The sequence below is a fragment of the Hirundo rustica genome, chromosome 24, assembly GCF_015227805.2.
Source record: "Hirundo rustica isolate bHirRus1 chromosome 24, bHirRus1.pri.v3, whole genome shotgun sequence".
NCBI lineage: Eukaryota > Metazoa > Chordata > Aves > Passeriformes > Hirundinidae > Hirundo > Hirundo rustica.
This window is the reverse complement of record NC_053473.1, coordinates 2,388,231-2,411,718: the sequence shown is the minus strand read 5'-3', so window position 1 is coordinate 2,411,718 and position 23,488 is coordinate 2,388,231. Positions and strand designations below refer to the sequence as shown.

The window sequence follows — 23,488 nt, the reverse complement described above, 5'->3', positions numbered from 1 at the left end:
CGGAAAAAATGCCTCAGGTGTCTCAGCCCAAAATTCCTCAGGCTTCTCAGCCTATCTCGCCACAGACAGAGGATCCCTTTGATGCAGCACAGTCTTTGTTTAATTAAGTTTTCAAATCCCAGGCCAGAGGATCCCCCTTACCCTAACGAGGCTATTTGCACATTTGCTTTGCTTTCTGTTCCCTTCCCCAGTTCCTTCTTCCCCCTCAACTGGGCCTCCAGGCCTTCTCTTCCCTTTTTCTTTCATGCTCTGCTGCAGGCCATATTCCCTTCCTCCCCCACCTGGCTCCCCGGGGAAAGCACTGGGAAGCAAAACAAAAGATTTACTCCCTGGGAAACTATAATTGGCACAACCCTGCTGCTCCAAAACTCCCGCTGAAGGTGAGGGAGCAGCGAGAGCCCCTCCCATGCAGAGCCCAGGAAAAGCCGGAGGAAGGGAGCGAAAGGCTTTGAAGCCGAGGCTAAAACCTTTGATGGCTCCAAGAATGCTGCGAGGGAGGCCCCAAGGGGACCAAGCTCTGGTCAGCCCGGATCTCTTGTTACCTCCCTGGCAGAACGGGCTCCTACTGCACTCGGCACGGCTCAGGGCTCTCACAGAGGTTAACTCACCCCAGCTAAAAATATCACCCCGGAGCACTGGTGGGACAATTTCCCCCTGTGACATTAGCACTCACCCCATTACAGCTGGGAACGTTTCCTCCTGGATAGCTGGAGTGTGCAATTGACACGTTTTATGTTTTCTTTAGAAAAATTGTATCTCTCATGGGTAACCCTGGCGCAGTTCGAGCTCAGGGAGATGGCACGAAGTGAGGACCGTGGTTATTCCGACTTCTCCAGAGTCCTTGGGTGGAAGGAAATGGCCAGAGGAATGTGACCACCAGAACATCCTCCAAGTGCCCCTGCCCCGATCCCACGTTGCCATCTCTGCTGTGGTCACTCAGCTGATGTTTTTCCGGTGGAGATGCCGAGAATTGCAGCCGATGAAAGCCCATTGTGCACCGGAGACGTGAAAAGTTCATGGATGAAAAGTCCCAGATGTTTTACGCAGGACTTTGGTCAATGCTTATTAATCCTTAAAGATGTAACCAAGGGATCCACGGGGGATAATTTGGTATGACCACAGCCTAAGTGCTGCCCTGGAGACTCAGATGTGAAGCCGGGCCCTGATCTACCAAAATTTAACAAATGTCAGCTTTAATTGGTGACGCACTCTAATGGGCAACACTCTTCTTAACGATCAGGACTGAGGTAATGAAGTTAGGAACGTTTATTGGGTGTCTCAGACACAGTGGGGCTCAGACGAGCTGCCTTGAGGAATGTAATTAATGCAATTTGGTGTCCATGGAAGCTGTGAGAACAGACCAGGCTGTGAAGCCCTGCAAGGGGCCTGTCTGTCTGTGCAGGACAACGTGTCTGCATCCACCTGAGCCTGGCTTTATCAGGAACGCAGCCCTGCGCCTCTGGGAAAGGAATCCATGGCTTCAGAAAGCACTGAGCAAATGATCTGTCCAATCTTCTCCGGGAATTGCTCCTCAGAGATGACAAATACATTCACTGTCTTTCACTTTGAGAAACAGGAACTCTTAAGTAGTTTCAGCCTAATGATCCAGCCACATCTTGAGTATCCAAATTCTATTGGAATTACCTGCTTAGAGATCATATAGTGAACACATAACCTTGTGTGGTGTCGGCTTGTGGGGTTTCAAAACATACCAGAATTTGACTTTTTGACTGTACTACCATTTGCACTTTTATTGTTCAATGAGTTTCTCCCATTTGGCAAGATTTCAAACAAATTTCTTCACTGTCCAATCAACGGATTTGAATTAAATTTGTACTGAACATTAAAATCCAGTGGGATCTTATTTAGTTTGCCCAGAGAATCTGTAGCTGCCCCATCCTTGGAAGTGTCCAAGGCCAGGCTGGAAGGGGCTTGGAGCATCCTGGAATGGTGGAAGGTGTCCTTGCCCATGGCAGGGGGTGGGATTGTGGGCTTTAAGGTCCTCTCCAGTTCAACCATTCTGGGATTTTATCACTTAGCAGCTCCTGAGATTTTCTGTGAGTAACTTGAACTCGCTTGGAACACATCCAGAGGAGGCAACAAGGCTGGTGGAGGGCTTGGAACACAAGCCCAATGAAGAATGGCTGAGGGAGCTGGGGTTGTATGGCCTGGAGAAAAGGAGATTCAGGGGTGACCTTATCACTCTCTACAACTGCCTGAAAGGTGCTTGTACTCAGATTGGGGTCAGTTTCTGCTCCTTGACAGAACAAGAGGACACAGACTTAAGCTGCATCAGGGGAAGTTTACGTTAGACATCAGAAAAAAAAAAATCTTAACTGAAAGAGTGATTGAGTGCTGGAATTGTCTGCCCAGGGAAGTGGTGGAGTCACAGAGTATCCTGATGATACAGCCATAACCCAAGACAGACTGTCCCAGGATTTGTTTACAAAGAGACTGGACCTGGATGTGGCACTCAGTGCCATGGTTTAGTTGATGAGGAGGTGTTAGGTCTTAGGTTGGACAAGATGATCTTAAAGGTCTTTTTCGACCTTCTTCATTCAGTGATTCTGTGGTTTTGTAACTGGATTTTGCTGACTGTACATCGCAGGGGGCACCAGTACTGTTAATTTAGATTCTTCCTCCCCAGCTCAGGATCCCACACCTGAGCCATAAGCACAGTAAAGGAATAAAATCTATTGCCACAGCAGAGACACATTTCCTGGAACAGCTGGATATCCCCTGTCCATCATCTTGGGGCACAGGAAAGCTGTGGTAGAATCTAAAGTTCTCACAAAACAGGAGAGACTGCAAAGGAAGAAGAAACTGCCTGCATAGCTGTGATCTTTTCCTTAGTCACAGCTGAATATTTTAAAATCTGAGATTTATTATTGCTGGAGCTGTCTCATTTCCCTGGCACAAGGTCTTAGTCACAGAGTGCTGTGGAGCCCATTCCCATTGTTCCTGAGCTCTCTGGGCTGCTATAAAAGGCGGTCAAGGGCACTGGGTGTCACTGCACCGGAGCATCACCACGGGGCTGGCAGGAGACTCTGCAGGTCAGGACTTCACTGGGATCCAAACACCACCAGCAGTAAGTGGATAACGTTCCTTTTGTAACTGGGAGATGCTTTTAATTAATGTAGAGTTCACTGTTGATCAGAGCAGCGAAGTGTCATTTCTCTATTGTGTCTGAGCAGTTCTGCATTAGCATGACTTAAAATATCCCTCAGCATTTAATACACCCATCTCTATGTATATTTATGTGCATGTATCTGCATTTAATACACACGTTTTTCATCAGAACTAATACCCACTTGTTATTTCACATCTAGTTTGATTTCAAGATATTGCCCAAGAAAATTACTCACAAATTACTGCGGCAGGCTTATTAAGAACAAGCTTGTTACAAACAAATACAGAATTGATGTGTATTTATGTTCTGTTAATGTATAATTTGCTTTTTGTATCCAGCCACTGACAACATTCAAGTTGAAGACAAGTTGTTTGAGGAGATGCTGAGTTTTTTATTATCCCAAATTTCTTCTGCACAGAAAGGATTATTCCTTCAAAAAATTGTTCAGGAACTTGTGTTTACTACTCTTACATAACAATTTAAATGCTGCAACTTTTGTTTTGTTGTCCCTCTGGGTTTTGATGTAACAATTAATACAGGATTTGCTGGTAAATGGATAAAGGGCTAGGCTGGAGCCAGTCCTGAAACAGTCATTAGTACCAAAAATGAAGAAATTTTAAGGCTAGACCTGGCAATAAAGATGTGGTGGGGTTGAAGGGATGGGAAGGTATGGGTGTACCAATGCCATGAGCAGATGTAGAGCTGGATGAAATTATAACGTAGATTAAAGTAATTATTGCAAAATGACATCTTCTAGTCGTCCCTTCCCTAAGCCAGAAATTCACTTCTTCACAGAAAAGAAATCCAGCATCAGTCTAATGTAATCCTGGCTATTTGCGTGTCAGCATGGAGAAAAGGTTGTGTTATTGAAGGCCTAAACCCCAGGGCTGTGAACACCTTTTAACTTGACATTCTTGCTCTAGCCTCAAACAACTTTTGGGTTTTGTGATTTTCAGCAATCCTGATCTTTGTCAAATTGCTGTGAAGTTTTTTTGTCAGGAGGGTCTCTTCCTGAAAAGTCCTGAAATAATCTTCTGTGCTTGCAAATGTACAAGAGTTCAAAATATTGTATCGAGAGGCAACAGTGGGAAAGGAGATTTAGGACTCTGAGCAAGGAAATGTAGAAATATCCTGTGAATCCTATCCATCCTTTCCTGTGTATGTTACAAATCCACGGGTCTGGGATGATGTGGGAGGTCCTGGGATATTTTACCACAGCACAGTGCTCCACTCTCGCCCCTGCTTAAAGGCTGAAATTCATTTTGTCAGGTGAAAGCAAGAACAGAGGGAAAGATTTTGGCTTGCACCGTCAGCTTCTGGTCCTGTGGAGCTGATTTAAAGGAGAGAGAAAAAGCTCCTGCCCCAGAGATCTCTGCAGACAGTTACATTTTTGGCAATTCTTTTCTCTGCCTGTTTTGCAATGTGCCAAGACCTTGAAAAGTAAGCAATGTTACCTTTTAACTTCATTGATATCCTTAGAAAACTGCTCACTTTTGATTTCATGGGCTGTGTTCTGCATTGCTCTTGGTTACTCCAGGCATGCCAGAAGAAAAATTCCATGTATTTGATACAGCAGCATTTTATTCACCCTCTCTGCAGTATAAAATTAGACCAATTGCATTTTTAGATGTGCACCATGGACCGTATTTCAGTTGTCACTTTTAAACGCAGCGTAGCAAATCACATAAGGATGTTCAACAGAAGCCATGGAGATGGCACATGCTGAAATTCCATATTTAGGTTCCCATTCGGATCCAAATCTGCAGTAGGAGCCTATAGCTGCAGTTAGATCTCATCTGAGCAGCCTGGAATCCTGGAAGATTTGCATCTGAGATTTAGCCTGCCCTCCTCAGTCAACTGTTGACTGATGGAGGAGGGCAGGCTGAAGTTTGACTCAAAAATTTTGGTTGTATCTGAAGAAAATAGGAGTTTGGTTTTATTTCAGGGACATCAGTAATTTCAGGTAAATTACTCCCAAGTTACAACTCTGCAAGGAAAGAAACAAACCCAAGAGTCCTGTAACACTGAGGTGATGGAAAGAGAACTTTATCCTGCTACTGAAACCTCTGAAAAGAATCTAGAATTGGGAAAGACCAAATTGTCAGTCTCCCCAGTTTACCCTTCTAAAAAAAAGTACACCTTTGGGAATAGCACAGCATTTCAGCTTCCCACCTGCAGGATTCTTTAGGCTTCCTAACAGGCTGCTGGAGCCTGAGGCACCTCCAGCGCCCCTTCCTCGGTGCAGAGAAGCACCTGGGATCCATGGATGCAAATCAGCGTCTCCCGTTCCTGACTCCGTGTTCCTTCCCTCGCAGCAGGGCAGTGACCGAGCACCAGCTCCTGAACGACAGAGGGAGGGCGGTGCAAGGGCTGAAGCGCCTGATGTGGCTGCAGCACGCCCTGGGTGCCGTGCACACCGCCAGCAGCAGGGATAGCCCAGCCCCGAATGCCGGGTGGGACGCGCAGAAGAGCCAAGATCCCTCAGATTTCAACAACAACGGAGAATGGAGCTTCAACAGCGATGGAGATGAGGTTTCAAGCCCGGTGAAGCAGCTGCTGGAACCGATGGAAGCTCAGGGACTCCTCTCGCTAAAGCAGCTGGGTGGGAAGATCCCAAAGGGTAACTGGAACCCACAGCACCTTTTCGACCCCCTTTGACCACCAGTGTCAGCCCAGCCGTGTGTCCCTCGCTTTACACGTGCACTGCTGGAGGGAACAGCTCCAGCGCAAAGGTGAACAGCAAAATGAAAACCCTAAACTGCATTCACTCCTCCAGGTGTTCACAGAGAGCCTCAGAGAGGGTCTCACAGCGTCCTCTCCCACCTGAGCGCTGGGATTGTGAGATGGGTCCCCTCTCTTCCCTCTCCCTGTCTCTCTTGGATGCCTTAGGGATGCTGCAGCCAGCTGGAGCTCCTGGAGCTCACACACAGCGGGAAGTTCGAGTCATTCATCTGCACATTCCCAGGCTCATTCACAGCCTATTGTTTTGACTCTCCAAGAACTTTACCACTGAATACAGGTTCACTTTTATTCACACCTGCCTGCAGTCATTTCACACGCTGCTCTAGTAATCATTTTCCTTATATTGTAGTTACAAAGGGTTTTTCCTGCTCCTTCAGCATGCAGACTGCTTTAAGCATCTTGGACCCTCAGGTTTTCCTTTGTTTTCCCAGGTAAAAGTTGGCAGTGATTCACCATTCAGCCAAAGCCCCAGACATCCACCTTGTTCTGCTGGTGGAAGAGACAAGAATGAGCTTTCACGGTCCTCTTTGAGCCTTTTGTTCCACACTTCCTTTTCTTTCCTCAGGTGAAATCCTCTCCAAGAGCTCCCACAGCAGCAGATTCATGAGGCCACCTGTGTTTCCTTAGACTTTGCTGTTCACCTTTGATAACAAACTGACCACCTCTAAGCAAAGCAAGGTCCAGTTTAACTGTAATGTCAGTCTTTCAGAAATGAAATCTGTCATGTGTGTTAAAATATATATCAGCATTTCCTTTGTGTAGGGATTACACACTGTCTTAAATCCTGAAATTCCTCTGTTGCTGATAGACTTCAACTGTGTTGACCGCAGTTCTCAGGGATTAAAATGTCAATAATAAAACCCCTTTTCACCCTCTTAATTGGACTTGCCTTTTTTTTTTCTTTTTTTTAGAAATGTAAATAAAATTAAGCAAAACGACATTTCCCTAATGTCTCCACACATCTGGGTTGAGTACAGGATCACATTTCTTTTGTTACGTCATTCCTCACAGCTCCCTGTTAAGATTCCCAAGGCCACTCAAACCATTATTGAAGCCCGTGGTTTCAGATATTCTCCATGAGCCGGGAGGAGCGAGATGAAGATGGGTTGTGCAGCCCAAGCTGTACAATGAGTTTGCTCAGCTGGGATGTGCGAGCTTCCTCATCACTCAGAGGATGGAGCCCCGGGGGCCTGACTGTGACAGCTCAAACCTCCGGGGAATGATCCTGCCCTGCCCTGCACACTCTGGATCAGCCTCTCTGTCCTTGGAGATGCAGTTTTCTCTGAGACTGAGGGGCTGTTTCCTTGGCCCCTGGGACGCAGAGGTGACTGCTGGTGGCTCGGTGGCCTCTGTCCCTGAGCACGCCTTGCTCCTGTGGCCATCGGGTGATGCGCGTAACCTCTGTGGGGACGGGAAAAACCAACCTCCCCTCGACGGTGAGCCCAGGCTGCGTGCTGGGAGGCTGCAGGTCACAGCACCACTGCGGGAAGGAGGGAAGCCGTGAAGGCAGGCAGGCCGGGAGGAGTTACTCCAGAAACACCGCAGGCAGGCCGGGAGGAGTTACCCCAGAAACACCCCAGGCAGGCCGGGAGGAGTTACCCCAGAAACACCGCAGGCCGGCCGGGAGGAGTTACCCCAGAAACACCGCAGGCAGGCCGGCAGGAGTTACCCCAGAAACACCGCAGGCCGGCCGGGAGGGTTACTCCAGAAACACCGCAGGCAGGCCGGGAGGAGTTACCCCAGAGCTCACAGCGCCGGTGCCTCTGCCCGGACCCAGGGAGAGCAAGGACTGATGTGCCGCCTCCAGCCCCTCCGCAGCCGCCCAGCGGGCATTCCCGGCTCTGTGCTGGGCTCGGGGCCGGGCGCAGGCGCTGCCGGCGGGGGCGGGCGGGCGCGGGGCTCCGCCCGGGCGGGGCGGGCCGGGCTCGGGGCGCCTGCGCTGCCCTAGCGGTCCCTGCGCCGCCCGTCGCGGCCGCGTCGCTGTGGGTGCGGGGGGCGGCGGTAGCGGCGCGGGGGCTCCGGTGGCCCCGAGCCCCCCCACCCGCCTCGCCGGGACCCCGCCTCGCCCGCAGCTCCTGCCGCCCCTCCCGGGGGCTCCGGGTAAGCCGCTCCCGCCTCGCTCCCGCGGGCGCCCCCCGCCCAGCGCTCTGCATCCCCTCCCCGCCCTCCTCTTTCCCTCTCTCCCCGCGGGCCCCTCGCCGCTCCGGGGGAGCGGAGCCCCTGGGGTGCGGTGGGGCCGGGGTCTGGCCGGGGGCGGAGGGGCTGCCCTGCTCCTCCTCAGCTGCTGGCTCGGGCCCCTTTTGTCCGCTCCCGGGGATGCTGCCGGGCCCCTCCGCCGGTCGGGCCGCGGGGCCGCCGCCCCAGTGCCGCTGTCGCCTCCCCGGTCGAGCCCCGTCCAGCCCCGCTCCGTCCCGCGGCCCCCGGGGTGGTGGGTGGGCTTTGAGCTCCCATCCCCGTGGAAGGGGCCCCGAGCACCAACAGGTGCTTTGGTACCGATACTTTCCTCGTTTCTTCCCCTTTCCTTTTTTTTTTTCCCCGCACCCCATTCTGTCAGATAATTTTCCTGGTTTGCTCTCTAGGAAGCGAAAACCGCCCGTGGCTTTTACACCTCTCGCTCACCATTGCAAGATCCAATACCCCCCCCCCCCCCATCTCTGGGTGTCCAACCCCCCCCATCTCTGGGTGTCCAACCCCCCCTATTTCTGGGTGTCCATATCTCTGGGTGTCCAACCCCCCCTATCTCTGGGTGTCCAACCCCCCCTATCTCTGGGTGTCCAACCCCCCCCCATCTCTGGGTGTCCAACCCCCCCCCATCTCTGGGTGTCCAACCCCCCCCCATCTCTGGGTGTCCAACCCCCCCCCATCTCTGGGTGTCCAACCCCCCCCATCTCCTGGTGTCCAACCCCCCCCATCTCCTGGTGTCCAACCCCCATTTCTGGCAGTGTAAGCCCTCACCTCCGGCGGTGTTGCCCCATATCCAGGGATGCTCACAGAGTGTGACCCCTCCACCACTCGTGTGTGTCACTCTGAGCTGCTCTTCCATAAAACCATGATTCCTCACTTGAAGACATAATTCCATCTCGAAAGTCACGCAGCTGGAGATCCTCACCAGCTCCTGTCCCACGAGGAGCCTGTAAAGGCAGCTGCTGTCTGGGAAGGAGGTGCTTTGCAGGGCCCCGTGGTGATGCCTTGTAAAAATCTGCAAAAAGCGAACAGAAAGAGTCATTTGAGTGTGTTGGCAGCACACCCGGGGTAGTAAAAATGGGAAGTGTCTCACCTATTTTGTCTGCAATTTCTAGTAATAGTTGCAAAACTCTGTTACCTTACTGAGAGTTATGTGGTGCCAAGGAGGATCAGGGTAAGGTGTAGTTGTGCATTTGAAATATTTGAGGTTTTTTTATGTGTATCAGGAAATAGAGCTGGGGTTTGAAATATACTGAAACTGCTCCTGATTGGGGGTGCCGCGCTCTAATATTTATACACAGTATTCTCAGAAATAGAAAGGCTATTAAGATACATACATCTTTCTTAGAAATAAATATGTCACATTCTTAGACTAGGGCTTGGGTTTTTGGCTCTTTTCTAACCTACAACTTGCTCAAAGGCAGTGATCCTCTGGATTCGGCCAAATTTCTGTGAGAAAACATCTAATAAAACTGCTTAAGGGCAATCAAATGCTCTTTTTGCTCATTCCTCTGTTGCTGTCTTACTGGGATGACTTTCAGGATTTCGATAAATTTCACAGCAGAGGAGCCAGTAGGCAACTGGTGGAATTATTTCTGCAGGGGTTATGGGAAGAATAACTTCTGGATTAGATGCTTCAGTGTGATATTCCTGAATTTTGAACAAGATAAAGATAGAACGTTGGTGGGAGCAGTAAGCATTTGCAGTACTGGCTGAAATTGTGGTTTTTGAGGCACAAAGTTTCTTAAGTTTCCTTCCCTCTAATTTCAGATCAAAAAATGTTCAAAACAGGAAGTTTGACTTGTACCTTTTATTTTGTAAGACTTTTCCCTGCTTGGCTTAGACCAGTGATATTTGTTGTTAAAATCTGAACTCTGTGATTAAGCATCACTTAATGGCTTTGGGCTCATGATTGAGGATTATTTATCAATTATAATGTTTGATGTTCCCTTCTTTCCCAGCAGCCATGGCCATGACAGGCCCGACGCCGTGCTCGTCCATGAGTAACCACACCAAGGAGAGGGTCACGATGACAAAGGTGACGTTGGAAAACTTCTACAGCAACCTCATTGCCCAGCACGAGGAGCGAGAGATGAGGTAAAAATCCTCCTTCCATACTGGATAGGAGCCCAAATTTATATTGAAGGAATTTTGTTTTCTTGAGCCAAAGCACAAATAATAAAATCACAGACTGCTTTGTGTTAGAAAGGATCTTAAAGCTCATCCAGTTCCACTCCCTGCCATGGGCAGAGACATCTTCCACTGTCCCAGGTTGCTCCAAGTCCTGTCCAGCCTGGCCTGGAACACTTCCAGGGATCCAGGGGCAGCCACAGCTTCTCTGGGCACCTGTGCCAGGGCCTCCCCTCCCTCACAGGGAACAATTCCTTCCCAATATCCCATCTAACCCTGCTCTCTGGCTGTGGAAGCCATTCCCTGTGTCCTGTCCCTCCATCCCTTGTCCCAAGTCCTTCTCCAGCTCTCCTGGATCCCCTTTACGCCCTGGAAGGGGCTCTCAGCTCTCCCTGGAGCCTTCTCCTGTCCAGGCTAAACATTCCCAGCTCTCCCAGCCTTTCCCCACAGCAGAGCTGCTCCATCCCTCTGCTCATCCTGATGTCTCTTCTGGCCTGGCTCCAGCAGCTCCAGGTTCTCCTGATGTTCCCCAGGGCTGGAGCAGCTCTGCAGGTGGGCTCTCACCTGAGCAGGGCACAGGGGCACAGTCCCCCTGCCCTGCTGCCCACGCTGGGGCTCTGCCCAGGCTCGGTGGGGTCTGGACTGGGGATGTCCAGCTCTGCCTCAGCAGCACCCCACCTCCTTCTCCCCGGGCTGCTCCCAGTCCCTTCTCTGTGTCTGTGCTGGGATTGCCCCGGTCCATGGGCAGCACCTACAGGAAGACAACGCAAGGAGCCAAGGAGCGGGTGTTGTGAGGAGTCACTCAGTGCTGCCTGTGCCTGACCTCAGCCTGGGGCACCTCTTGATGTTCCCCAGTCCAATATAACAAAGGACTGGGCTGAGCTGGGTGACTTTCCTTTGGCTGGAACCCTCTAATTTGCTCAATGTCCTCAACTTGTAGCACTGGGACTTCTGCTGTTCTCCCAGCTTGCCATGGAGTCTATAACCAGAATTTGGAAAATGGTTCAGTGTTGGTTTGGTTCTGCTGCCAAAGCTCCCCAATACCTGCTCACTACAAGAGCTGCAGAAACGAGGAAGCAATTTAGAAATAAATACTAACGTGCAAAGACCTTTTCTTCAAAGCTTCAAATGGGTAAAGAGAGACTGAGGTCCAGTTTAGGCAGAAAATATCACTGTTTTCATTAGTTTCTTCACACAGCTCTTGCCTTTAAAATGTATTTACTTATTATGAGCACTGTTGTATACTCCCAAAATCTCAATGTTTTTGTTCTCTTTAGGATCGTGACCTTTTCTGAACAAACAGACTGGACTTTATAAGTTACATGTGTTTTGTAATAACAGATGTCTGTGGGTGTTTAATTTGGAGTTTAAATGGTGTTGACACTGTACCCTGAAGTGCAGATTGACCCTATTAGGGATATTTGGAGGAATTTCAGCATGGCATTGGCACCACTCAGTCCTGCTGAGCCATTTAATTTTGTGTACTGCACAGAGTTTGCTACTGGAGCTGCTGGTTTGTGTGTGGATTGGGGTGACTGGGCAGGGCTCACTGGAACTTGAGCAAGGGCGATTCTGAAGTGATAACCCCAAATGTTATCACATCACAGCAGCTGTGGAGAGCCCCAGGAGACAGGAAGAGGATCTTGCAAGGAATGACTTGCAGAAAGAGAAGGAATTTTTTAATACATTTGTAATGTCCCAAACCACCAGTCCCAGTTCAGCCAACTGTTAATAGGACTGGTACTGGGAAAAAGTTCCCAGAGGATAATCATCACAAGTGTCCCCTGAAGTCATTCCCCTTCTAAAGTCTTGCTTCCTCCTTTCTTTTCTCCCAAATAATCCTTTTGTACTAAGGCTGTAAATATTTCTGATTCTTTAAGGGGGAGTACATGTACAGACAAGTTTCCTCTTCCCAAATATTTTGAGTACCTCAGGGATTAGGAAATCTAAAATAGCTTTTCTCATCTTGCATGTGAATTGTTTGAGATGCAGAGAATTTTTAAATGTGTTTGAATATCAAGTCTCCCTGGAATAAGTGAAGATTTAGTGTTTAAATCCTTCTTATGGCTCTGGCCTGAAGTGACTTGCCCAGCTGTTAGAGAGAGACAAGGACAGAACCCAGATCTCTCAATTTGTATTTGTGTACAGCAAAAATGTACGCTTAAATAACTTGTGAAACTCAAGGCAGGTTTAGTTTATTAAAACCAGAGAGGTCAAGGTTGGAATTATAAAACTGGATAGTAGATTCTTCAAAATTAATTTCCTGTCTGAGTCTCTCTTGTACATCTTTACACTCATAACTTGCTGGCACAGACCAGAGGTTGTGCATATGTGCACCTTGTTAAGAAACAACATTAATCATTCAACCTGGGGTTTTTTTCTGATTTGATTTAAAAAGCAAAATTAATGCTTCAACCTTTTTTTTTCTAATTTGTCTCTGCTCTAGGCAAAAGAAACTAGAACAAATGATGGAAGAAGAAGGCCTAAAAGATGAAGAGGTAATGAATGTGGAAAAACTATCTTAATGGTTAAACACAAGAAATTTGCTTTTCTAAATGGAGATCTGGGATCTTGCCTTGGAATTGCTGTGGTCCCTGTGGAACCCACCTGCAGAACTCTCACTGGGGTCTCTTAAACTCTAGAAAAGAATCAGGAGGTCGGCACATGCACAAAAGGAGACGGAGTTCCTTCGCCTGAAGAGAACCAGGCTCGGACTGGAGGACTTTGAGTCTCTAAAAGTAATAGGCAGAGGAGCATTTGGAGAGGTGAGTCCAGAAAAAAATGACCACATGTGTTTTGAACTGGCTCTGGTGTTTGTTGAAGACTTGCTCAGTTTATACAAGCAAAAGGCAACAACCACAGATTGACTTTAGCTGAGCAGTCAGGTGCTGCTGGTTTTTTACCTAATAAATGCTGGTTCAGGATATCCTGTGCTTAAAGGAGATGGAATGATGTCGAAAAGGACCTGATGGACAGCTCAGTACAGGTTTGCAGTGGGTTTTAAAGGTGAACTGCTGGGGCTGAACTTAGGGAGAGGTGGAGGGCCCTTGCAAAGTCTCTTCTGGTGGCCTTCACAGAAGAGGCTTTGGACCACCTGCTTTAGGTGTGAATGGCTCAGTGTCCTCTCTGTTAAAATACCTGCAGCACTGCCAGGATGTCCTGCCATTCCCGTGCACTGGGCAGTGCTTCTGGTGTTTTATAATCTGAGATGATTTCATGGAATGGAAGCCAAGGGCTCGATACCCAACTTTGCCAAGAGTTGTGCTGGATTTGATGCAGTCTTCGTGTGCCCCCAGGTGCGCCTGGTGCAGAAGAAGGACACGGGGCACGTTTATGCCATGAAAATCCTACGCAAAGCTGATATGCTTGAGAAGGAGCAGGTGAGGAACACCCCGAGCAGGAATTGTAGCATGGATCGCTCTGGGAGGTCACTGTGGGGTGTGCAGAGGAGGAATAGGCATCTGTGCTTTAGTTTAGTAGCTGAAAATTCTGGGGGGTTTTATGTCTTTTCTTATAGAGGAAATACATCAGAAAAATCTCTGAATTCACTAGGACTTCTTTTCTAGTGGGCTCTTTCGACACAAAGTCCTGTGTAAATGATTCAATGCAGACTTCAAGGCCAGTGTTTTACTGCATTTCTGACTTACAGGATCAGATAAAAACATCAGAGATACAACTACTGGAATTCAATCTCAGAGACAAAAAGCAGCAGCATTTAACATTTTTAAGTTTAATTTAACTTCCTTTAGCTAGTACTTCTGGATATGTAATGATCTGGGACAGTCACATGTTCAGCACTAGGATGAAACTCTTGTGTTTTCAAAAAGAGATCTTATGGTTAGATATACTTGTAAAGAATTGAGATTTTTGTATGTAGGATTTATATAATGTATAGGTTTACTAGGTGTATATATAATAGGTATAAAATATATGTATATAATCAACCAGATGTTGAAGTTCTGATAGTGTTTCTGCCTTTGTGCAGAAGTTTGACTTTTGTCTTCTCAATATTTGATGCTGTTCAGAATAATAATTGAATTGCCTATATAAAATGCATTTATTGCCTGAAATAAATGCATTTATTAAACTGAGGCAATGCCCTGTGTGTGTCCAGGTTGGCCACATCCGTGCAGAGCGGGACATCCTGGTGGAGGCAGACAGCTTGTGGGTTGTGAAGATGTTCTATAGTTTCCAGGACAAGTTAAACCTCTACCTGATCATGGAGTTCCTGCCTGGAGGTAACTCTGGAACACAAGGGCTGCTCCCCTTTTGTTTGGGGATTGCCAATTTCTTCATTACAAATGCAGTTGTGGGTGCCCTGCAGTGCTGTTTGTACATCTGGGAGGGAACCAGATTTCTGCTTTTTAGGGTACTGGGGTGTTTGGCAGGCTTGAGGTTTCCTGTTTGGGTCTTCAAGCTGCAGGTATTTAAACTTGGCTTTAATGTTCTTCTAGTTCCTCTCCTTGCTATGTCTATAGAGCCACAGCATATCCAGGTTTGGCAATCTCTAACCTGCTGTTTTTAGCTAAATGCAGCAGAAATAGCTTTTTTCTATAAATGTCTTCGAACTTAGTGAGAGCAGAGCCCGTGTGTTCACCTCTGGGGGGTTTCCAGGTGACATGATGACTCTGTTGATGAAGAAGGACACTCTGACAGAAGAGGAGACGCAGTTCTACATCGCCGAGACCGTGCTCGCCATTGACTCCATCCATCAGCTGGGATTCATCCATCGGGACATAAAACCAGACAACCTCCTCCTGGATAGCAAGGTGAGGGCTGGCCACGGGCTGGGGAGGAGCAGAGAGGCCTTGTGATTGTTTATACTGACCCGAAGGGGTGTTGGTGCTCCTCTATTCAGCCCTGTTCCTTCCAGCTTTTGAGGACATATCTGCCAAAATTGCTGGGGAAAATCCCCAAAAGCCAGGAAAGACCCCAGCTCCACTCAAACCCTGCGCTCTTCTGACAGCTGTTTAAACTATTTTTGGCTATTTCAGATGCAGTTTAAAGCACGTGATTTCAGTTCCCTCTTAGGCAAAGCTGTTTCCCTTTCCTCTCACATCTGTTACACTCCCACTTGCCAGCTCTGCTCGTAGCAGATGTGAAGGACAAGGGCTGTTCCAGTGGCCAGGCTGAAAAGGGAGAATCTCCCTCAGGATCAGGCAGTACTCCTGAGGGCTGGCCAGGCTACGTGGTTATTGCAGGCACTTTGCAGAAAGCATGATTGCTTCAGCGTCCTCTATTGCTCACTCAAAGTTTGCCTAAAACCAGAAGTTCTTAGAAAGAGTTTGCCAGCAGTAAATAATGGCTTTCCCACTCCTGTGGAATGCTCTGTTGGAATTTCTGCTGAATCCCAGAAAGATTTGGGTTGGAAGGGACCTTGAAATTCATCCTGTTCCACCTCCTGCTGCTGTCGCAGGTTGCTCCAAACCCCTCCAGCCTGGCCTTGAACACTTCCAGGGCTGGGGCAGCCACAGCTTCTCCAAACAGTGTGTCCAATTCAGAATGTTTACATCTAGACATCAACACATCAGGAGTTTGAAAAGGAGGTGTATTATATTAATTATATTATATTCACTTCTAAAAATTGCACATGGTCAGTGTGGTCACGTTATGCACCAGGACAGATTCAGTCACTGAACTGAGGGTGTTTTTTATCTCTTGGGGCCAATACACAACCCAGGGACTGCAGCTGCCTCTGGAGATGTTTCCTTTCGCCCTGAAGTGTTTGGGAACTTGCAGAGCAAAGGTTTCCTGAAGGAAATTGTCACTGGGCTTTCTCTGTGGAGTAGCAATGGGAGTATTGATGGCTTCGTTCCCTGTCCACATCCAGTGCTAGGTTTAAACAAGGAAGGCAAAGGACACTGAGGGGCTGGAATGTGTCCAGAGAAGGGAATGGAGATGGGGAAGGGTCTGCAGCACCAGGAGCAGCTGAGAGACCTGAGGGGGCTCAGCCTGGAGAAAAGGAGGCTCAGGGGGGAACCTTCTTGCTCTGCCTGACAGGAAGGTGCAGGCAGGTGGGGGTCAGGCTCTTCTGCCATGTCTCAAGTGAAAGAACGAGAGGAACTGACCTTAGGTTGTGCTGGGGAGGTTCAGATTGGATACTGCATTTGTTTTTCACTGCAGGAGTGGTCAGGCATGGCAATAAGTTGCCCAGGGAGGTGGTGGAGTCACAGTCTCTGAAAGTGTTCAGGAGGCATCTGGATGTGGCACTTGGGGACATCATTTAGAGGTGTTGATGGTGGTGTTGGGTTCTCCTCCAGCCTTGCAGATGCTGTGATTTACTGTGATAATGTCTTATATTGGGTTTGGATTTTGTTTTATTTCTAGGGCCACGTGAAACTCTCAGATTTTGGTCTGTGTACTGGACTGAAGAAAGCCCACAGGACAGAATTTTACAGGAACTTGAATCATAGTCTTCCCAGTGACTTCAGTAAGTTCTTTGGCTCCAAAGGGTATTTGGTTGGTTGCTTTTGGGTCCTGACACAACTCCTGTCAGTGTGAGGGTGTGGCTGCAGTGGGGAGTCTAACAATCAACTTTACATCTTGAGGTGGATTTTCATTTTCTGTGAATTAAAATAATTTCAGTTCCTCTAAACCCATTTTCACTTCCAGAAGTTTGTCTCTGAAACACTCTGCTGTAGTCCTTTGCATGTTTAACAAAATGAGAACTCAGTGAGAAGCTGCTGGCTGGATCTCAAGTGTTACTGAAATTAATAAACCAGCACAGTCCCTGAGTATCCAGGATTATTCTCTGGGGAATAGCTTGGATCATGGAGTCCCATCAACCCTGAAAGCATGGTTTGCTAATGAAAAAGCTCAATTAGATGTTGCCCATGTTTCATAGGTTTGGAAGTTACTGAGAGGTTTAGGTTTGGGGTATTGGCACACATCTTGGATGAGATCTTTAGTGTAATGGTTTGGGGGGTAAAAATGTATTGGGTGACCAGCAGGATTCAGTCACAGCTATTGAATCTCCTTCAGCTTTTCAGAACATGAATTCCAAAAGGAAAGCAGAGACGTGGAAGAGGAACCGGCGGCAGTTGGTGAGTAGGTTCCACCTGCTTGGAAATGTTCCTGCTGAGGTGTTGCATCCAAATGGAACATGGATTTACATGGAGGTTCTTAATGTATCTGTGTTCTGGACAATCCTGAAAAGGAAAGATTCAGGCATTTTTTAAAAAGAAAAGGAATGACTCTAGTTTGTCCTTGATCCATCTGCTGAACAGCTGGTGACATATGTGCTAGAGATAGCACTGCCATAATTATTTATGTGGATATCTGAAGTCTCCCAGCCAAAACTATCAGTTCTTGCCACTTCCAGTCTCACAAAGGGCTGCTGACCCATTCCAAGGTGACCCATTCCAGGACAGTGATACCCTTCCCTGTTTTCCTGATGCTATTTTAAGACTTTCACATGAAGATGTTGATTTTATCTCTACATATCTTGGAAGAAAGGCTTTAAACACCTTTGCAGAAGGATCTCAGAGACAATTGGTGTCTTCCTCAAAATAACTGCTGTAGTCTAAGTTCCCATGTCCATGTCAGGCAGTTTTTCCTACAGATGCATAACTGATGGTGTTTGTTCCAGGCTTTTTCTACGGTGGGAACTCCAGATTACATTGCTCCTGAGGTTTTCATGCAGACTGGATACAACAAGCTGTGTGACTGGTGGTCCCTGGGAGTCATCATGTATGAGATGTTGATTGGTAAGGAACAGGCAGGGCAGGGCTGTAGGTGGGAATGGTGGAGCAGGACATGAGCTATATTCATAGAATCCCAGACTGCTTTGGGTTGGAAGGGAGCTTGAACTCATCCAGTGCCACCCCTGCCGTGGCAGGGACACCTTCCACTGTCCCAGGTTGCTCCAAGACCTGCCCAACCTGGCCTTGGACACTTCCAGGATGGGGCAGCCACAGCTGCTCTGGGCAGCCCATTTCTGTGCTTGGGGTCAAGTTCTCAAGAGCATCCACTCCTTCCCTGGTCTCTGAGGTGTGTTCTGACTTCAGGAATTAGTTTTGCTTGATCCAAGACTGTATTTTTGTTTCTTTTCAGGTTATCCACCATTCTGCTCCGAGACTCCTCAAGAGACTTACAAGAAAGTGATGAACTGGAAGGAGACCCTGACATTTCCTCCAGAGGTTCCAATCTCTGATAAAGCTAAGGATCTTATTTTAAGGTGCCAGCCTCATGGTTTGCCAGTTAATACAGCACTAATTTTCTTGTCTTGTCTCTGTATTCTGTGCCTATTCATGGCTTGTTTCACATGGAAAATCCCCGATGCTACAAACTGTTACACATGTGCATCAAATGCATTACTTTCGTCTCTCAGGCCATTTATTGGTTCCCTGACTAAACTGTGCTAAAAAGGAACTCCCATGGAAGTGCTGCTACTCTGGCAAAATGTTTTTGCTCTGTATTTTGCCTGCAGGCTTCTCATGGAAGGACACAAGTTCAATCCTTTTGACAGAGCTGACTTCTTGCAACAGCAATGATTTTGCCTTTGTATGCACTGGAGCATACAAATGTATCCCAGTGCTTGCTGACTCATTTGTACTTCAGTATCTATGCTCAGGACAGAAGTATAAATGTCTGGCTTTTTAGGCTTTATATGTTCTCCTGATCTACTCTGGTCCTGAAATAGAAAGGTCACGTTACCCTGTTGTGAAGGAATAGCACATCTTAGCTGTGGCATTGGACACAACATTCCTATACATAACTTTGTGTGTTGGTTTTCCTGTGGAAGTTCTTAGTCTGCTCCATTTATATGTTAAGAAACTGCAGCAGTATCAGTTCAGAAAGCTGTTCCATTTCTGGATGGAATGCTTTCGTTTTCATTCTCCCTTCATTTTCATTCTTCCTTCCATCCCAGATTTTGCTGTGAATGGGAGCACAGAATTGGTGCATCTGGTGTGGAGGAAATAAAGAGTAACCCATTCTTTGAAGGGGTTGATTGGGAGCACATCAGGTAAGATGCTTTGCAGAAAAGCAACTGCTCTTCTCTAGGGACTGCTCAGGCCAGCCCTGGTCTGCAGCAGGGAGCAGCTGACTGGCATTTACCATATCCAGCTGTGAGTGAGAGCATTTTGCTCTCTACCTGAAGCTTGCTGAGGTTTAGGTACCTTCAGTCTTGATTACGTTAAGAAATAGAAGGTGGCTGAATCCTGCTTTGTCTGCCTTTGAAATCTCAATGCTCCATCTGCTCTTCTTGGCAGAGAGAGACCTGCTGCGATTTCAATAGAAATTAAAAGCATTGATGATACCTCAAACTTTGATGAATTTCCAGAATCTGATATCCTTAAACCAACAGGTAAATGATTGTTTGATTCTCTCTGTAAACCTTCCTCTTCTCCTCTGGAATAATCCTTCCTGTTAGTCAGATCTTAGTAGATGCTGATTTTTTTTTTTTTTTTTTTAAAATCATGACCAATAGCTTGGAAGTCTTGTGGTGCAGGGGGTGCAAGCTGGAATTTGGGTTCCAGGAGATGCAGGCTAGTAAATGATGTGGGAGTTGCCTGAGAAAGGGCCGATCTCAGAGCTTCCAGAAAGTTCAAATCTCAGCAGGGCCTGAGAGCCCAATGCTGCAAGTTCCCCTCGGTGCTGATTCCTGCTGGCTCTTGGAGTAGGGAAAGGTGGAACTGAAGGGGATTTTTTGATGTCAGTCTTTGAAGGATCACAGCATAGTCACACATTTGCTCCATGAGTTTAAAAACAGAATCCCAGACTGGTTTGGGTTGGAAGGGACCTTAAAGCTCTTCCCATTCCACCCCCTGCCATGGCCAGGGACACCTTCCATGGTCCCAGGTTGCTCCAAAATGCTCCACGCATCCAACCTGGTCTGGAATGCTTCCAGGGATTTGGGCATCCACCACCTCTCTGGGCAACCTGTGCCAGTGTTTCACAGCTCACATTGTCTTTCTATATGTTCTGAATCTACCCTCTTAGCTTAAAATGCTTGTGCCATGTCCTGTGTCCCAGCAGTTGTTTCCTGGGGTTGAAGCATGAAGCTGCATCCTGCATTTAGGACATTTTGTTCCTTTAGAAACATTCATCCAGCGTTTTGTGTGAAAATAAATTCTTCAGTTCCAAAGGATAATTCTGTTTCTTCTATGTCTTCCCAGTGGCAACAAGCAACCACCCAGAGACTGACTACAAGAACAAAGACTGGGTTTTTATCAATTACACCTACAAACGTTTTGAGGGCCTGACGGCCCGAGGAGCAATTCCATCCTACATGAAAGGAGGGAAGTAACACAGCTTTACCTGGGACTTCTGAGCCGTGGAATTCTGTTGCTGTACTTTGGGTTTATACCCATAAAAGAACTCGTTCTTTTTTATTAAAGAAAACTTGAGGGCTATCAACTCTTGGAGAAGACTTCAGGACTCTCTTTTGTTACACACCTGGTTGTTACTAAGGATTTTTTTTCCTGCGCCATTGAAAAATTCCATATTTGTATCACCTCTGCTGCCAGCACCTTTTGCTGCTTCAGGAGCAAGAGATTTTTTTTATATTCTTTCTCAGATTGTCCAGTCCATTGGGAGATGAGAGCAAGCTTTCCCTTTGGCATTGCAAAGCACGGGATTCCATAGGACTGCGTCCAGTCCTGCGTTAAGTGACAAACTTGCTGTGCCAATTCTGCCAGCACTGTTTGCCCAGTAGCTGAGGACTCCAGGACAGAGGAAACAAAGCAATAATTGAAACTTGAGACAGCCAGCTCTCCAGGAAACTGTCTAGTAGAAGGACACAACTCGGATTGCCTTAACCTTACTTTGTAGTGCTGTTTTTATAATGCTCCTTGGAAGCCTCTTCAATAGCATTTCTCAGCTCTGTCTCTGTGGCCTCCAGTTCTGGTGCACTTTACTTTTGGTACTAAGTGACCCTCAAGCCATTTAGTATTTTTTTTTTTCTAAATTAAAAGATTTTTCAACACTTTTTCTTTCCTAAAGAGAGGAGAAATGGGCCATTTCCTCCACTGAGGGCTGCGTTTTTGGTTACTGTATGTCAGGATGGATCCATAAACAATGCAGATAAACCACAGCTGGTCACATGAGTGAGTCTGGAATTAGAGCAGAGGGAGGGAAATTCCAGGAAACCTGATCCTCGGTGGGCAAGTTGTGCACAGCTGGGCCAGCCCCGAGGTTCCCCAGGTTGGCTGCTGCTGTTGCTTAGCTGTTTCTCTGAGCTCTGCTGCATCTTCAGTGGTTTAAAGGCCAGACCCCATCCTCTGTGGCCTTTTTTTGCTGTTGGTTTTGAGCAGAACAGGATCAGAATGCTGCTGCCTGCCTGGTGTTCCCTCACAGAGCTGCTCTTGCTGTCCTGCCTGTGCCATCTGTAGTCAGTGTTCCATGGATGGTGCCTCATGGGGTCACTTTTGGGGCAGTGGAACCCACCGTGTCCACTCGTTGATTGTTGCCTACTCTAACTTATAAAAGTACATCCAGTTCTGGTCAGGGTTTCTCCAGGAGAGCCCCAAAGTGCCTTTCCTTGCCTAAGCCTCTCTCAGAACATGACAGCATTTTGGGAGGGAGGATTCTGCCTCAGCTGAGCTTTTCTTAATTCCTTTTTCTAACCACAAGCTCCACTTTGTGCCCGTTTGCAGTTAACCCTGCACTTCCAGGGGCAGGTGGCATTAACCCTCTGGCCTGCATGGTTCCAGTCTGGAATTTACAATCAGATACTAAAAATACAATTCAATGAGGTTTCTAAAAGCGTGTCTCAATTCAAATTGTCTTGGATTCCTGCAAACTTCTCTTGGTGCTGAACACTTAACTCCGGCGTACAGACAAGACAGAGCTCCAGTGATGTCTCACAGGAAAAAAAAAGGCTTACAGGTCTCTTTAGTCCTGACTTTCTTGATTAGAAAATGAAACAAAATGGATTTGTAGTAGAAGTTTGTTTTTGTTTTTTTTTTTAATATATAGGTGCTTTTAGGGAATGTTTACCTAGATGTCTCGACGCGAGTGCCATCCCCAAGGACTGGTGGGGGACTGCCAGTACTGTACAGAACTCGTCAGGGTCCTCCCCTCACCAGCCCTGTGCTTTTTGTACATGTCCTGCGAGTTTGTGACTTGCCATAAGCAGTTCAGACAGCAGCTGGATCCCACCAAGCTGAAATGCAAAACCAGCCTTAATTAGAAGTCCCAGGCCCTCTGAAGTCTGAAGGGCTCACTGGGATGAACAAGGGCTAACGGAAGGAATGACTTAGAGGATCAGGCTTTCATCATCTCGTCCCTAGATCACATCCTGCTCCCTCCTGACTCTGCATGAAGGACTGATACCAACTTCTCAAACTGTTCCATCCCTATCCTGAAGTTTCTTCTAGCCATTTGAAAATGTTGCCTTATAAACCATTGGAATTAATGTAAGACCATTATTTTTCTTTTCGATTCCTAACAGCTTGGTTACTGCCTTAAAATAAAAACAGGAATCAAAATCCTTTGAAGCTGCTGTGGATTAAGAACAAATGATTTTGAGATAATATAGCTTCATTCTTAGCCCTTTACTGAAAGGGACCAGCATTTTTATTTATAAATACCAAAGATGAAGAAGCTAAACAATTTTTAGTTGTGGTAAGTTGCTCTCTAGTACTGTGTATTGTGCATTTTTAGTGCTGTGTTTGAAGTGGGACCCCTCACGTGTGGCACTGGAGTCCGAGGTGAAGTTTTCAAAGGCACGAGGAGCAGTTGGGTACCTCATTCCTGTTGTCTTCCAGCAAAAGTTGGACGTCTTTGAATCCAGTCCTGTTGGACACACCTTTGCAGCAGGAGGTTCTGTATCCCAGGCGCATTGTAAGCCTGCATCCTGTTCCAGTTTTTTACCACCATTAGGGAAAAAAAGCATCTCCTACAGTGTTTCCTTCCCAGGATCCACAGTTCACTGCTAACAGCAAGGATTTTGTATGCCTGTTACATCTCCCACGGTAGCCAAATGTTTTTACCTTTTTTTTTGTGCTTTGAGGTTGTTAGTATCTTTTACCTCTTTTTTTTTAAGATGCAGTTGCTGGATTTGTAGAAGTAATTCCAATCTGAATTTCCAATGGATCTGAACACCTTATGCTGCCCGTTCATCTCTGTATCATGCCTAGCATAAAGCTGCACTAAGTGTTTCTTATCACTGTGCCCTGACTCTGCCTTAACCTCTAAGTTGAAAAAAGTGTTCTGTAAATATTTAAAAGCTGTTACAAAATTGCACTGTACAATTTGGCAGGTGTAGTCAACTTTTTATGGAGCGATCTCATTGTGTTGTGTAAATAAAATCCTCTTAGTAAACACACTCTTGTTGGTATGTTCCCCCAGGAATCGGGG

The 23,488-nt window shown here is 47.1% G+C and overlaps 3 protein-coding genes across 5 annotated transcripts in view; 2 read left to right on the top strand and 1 right to left on the bottom strand.

Annotated features, from left to right (window-relative positions):
- KCTD20 (potassium channel tetramerization domain containing 20) overlaps nucleotides 1-23,488 on the bottom strand; it is a 57,923-nt gene that overhangs the window by 3,021 nt on the left and 31,414 nt on the right. The window contains exons 9-10 of the transcript XR_009208492.1: nucleotides 8,828-9,071; nucleotides 674-7,352 (exon numbers count right to left, since the gene is read on the bottom strand). The gene's annotated coding sequence lies outside the window, so the exon portion shown is untranslated. The remainder of the gene's footprint in view (nucleotides 1-673; nucleotides 7,353-8,827; nucleotides 9,072-23,488) is intronic.
- On the top strand, nucleotides 3,790-5,788 carry LOC120762966 (parathyroid hormone 4-like). The gene is made up of 3 exons (XM_040085938.2): nucleotides 3,790-3,797; nucleotides 4,472-4,570; nucleotides 5,446-5,788. Exons 1-3 carry the CDS (start codon nucleotides 3,790-3,792, stop codon nucleotides 5,786-5,788), a joined length of 450 nt encoding a protein of 149 aa, XP_039941872.1.
- On the top strand, nucleotides 7,890-23,452 carry STK38 (serine/threonine kinase 38). 3 transcript variants are annotated; one of them, XM_040085552.2, is made up of 14 exons: nucleotides 7,890-7,972; nucleotides 10,021-10,153; nucleotides 12,633-12,684; nucleotides 12,829-12,951; nucleotides 13,483-13,566; nucleotides 14,301-14,424; nucleotides 14,801-14,955; nucleotides 16,514-16,616; nucleotides 17,168-17,229; nucleotides 17,775-17,892; nucleotides 18,239-18,362; nucleotides 19,056-19,151; nucleotides 19,399-19,493; nucleotides 20,305-23,452. In XM_040085552.2, exons 2-14 carry the CDS (start codon nucleotides 10,023-10,025, stop codon nucleotides 20,433-20,435), a joined length of 1,398 nt encoding a protein of 465 aa, XP_039941486.1. In that variant the 5' UTR covers nucleotides 7,890-7,972; nucleotides 10,021-10,022; the 3' UTR covers nucleotides 20,436-23,452. The 3 variants fall into 3 exon arrangements, with proteins under 3 accessions (XP_039941486.1, XP_039941487.1, XP_058279456.1); XM_040085553.2 differs by having other exon boundaries at nucleotides 7,924-7,972; nucleotides 10,018-10,153; XM_058423473.1 differs by lacking the exon at nucleotides 19,056-19,151 and having other exon boundaries at nucleotides 7,924-7,972; nucleotides 10,018-10,153.

Bases quoted from the DNA above. Each gene is read 5' to 3' on its own strand.
- LOC120762966 (XM_040085938.2), top strand. The intron at 4,571-5,445 runs GTAAGCAATGTT...CTTCCCTCGCAG, and splicing joins ATGTGCCAAGACCTTGAAAA to CAGGGCAGTGACCGAGCACC.
- STK38 (XM_040085552.2), top strand. From the start codon at position 10,023: ATGGCCATGACAGGCCCGACGCCGTGCTCGTCCATGAGTAACCACACC. The intron at 12,952-13,482 runs GTGAGTCCAGAA...GTGTGCCCCCAG, and splicing joins GCAGAGGAGCATTTGGAGAG to GTGCGCCTGGTGCAGAAGAA. The intron at 18,363-19,055 runs GTGCCAGCCTCA...CTTCCATCCCAG, and splicing joins GCTAAGGATCTTATTTTAAG to ATTTTGCTGTGAATGGGAGC.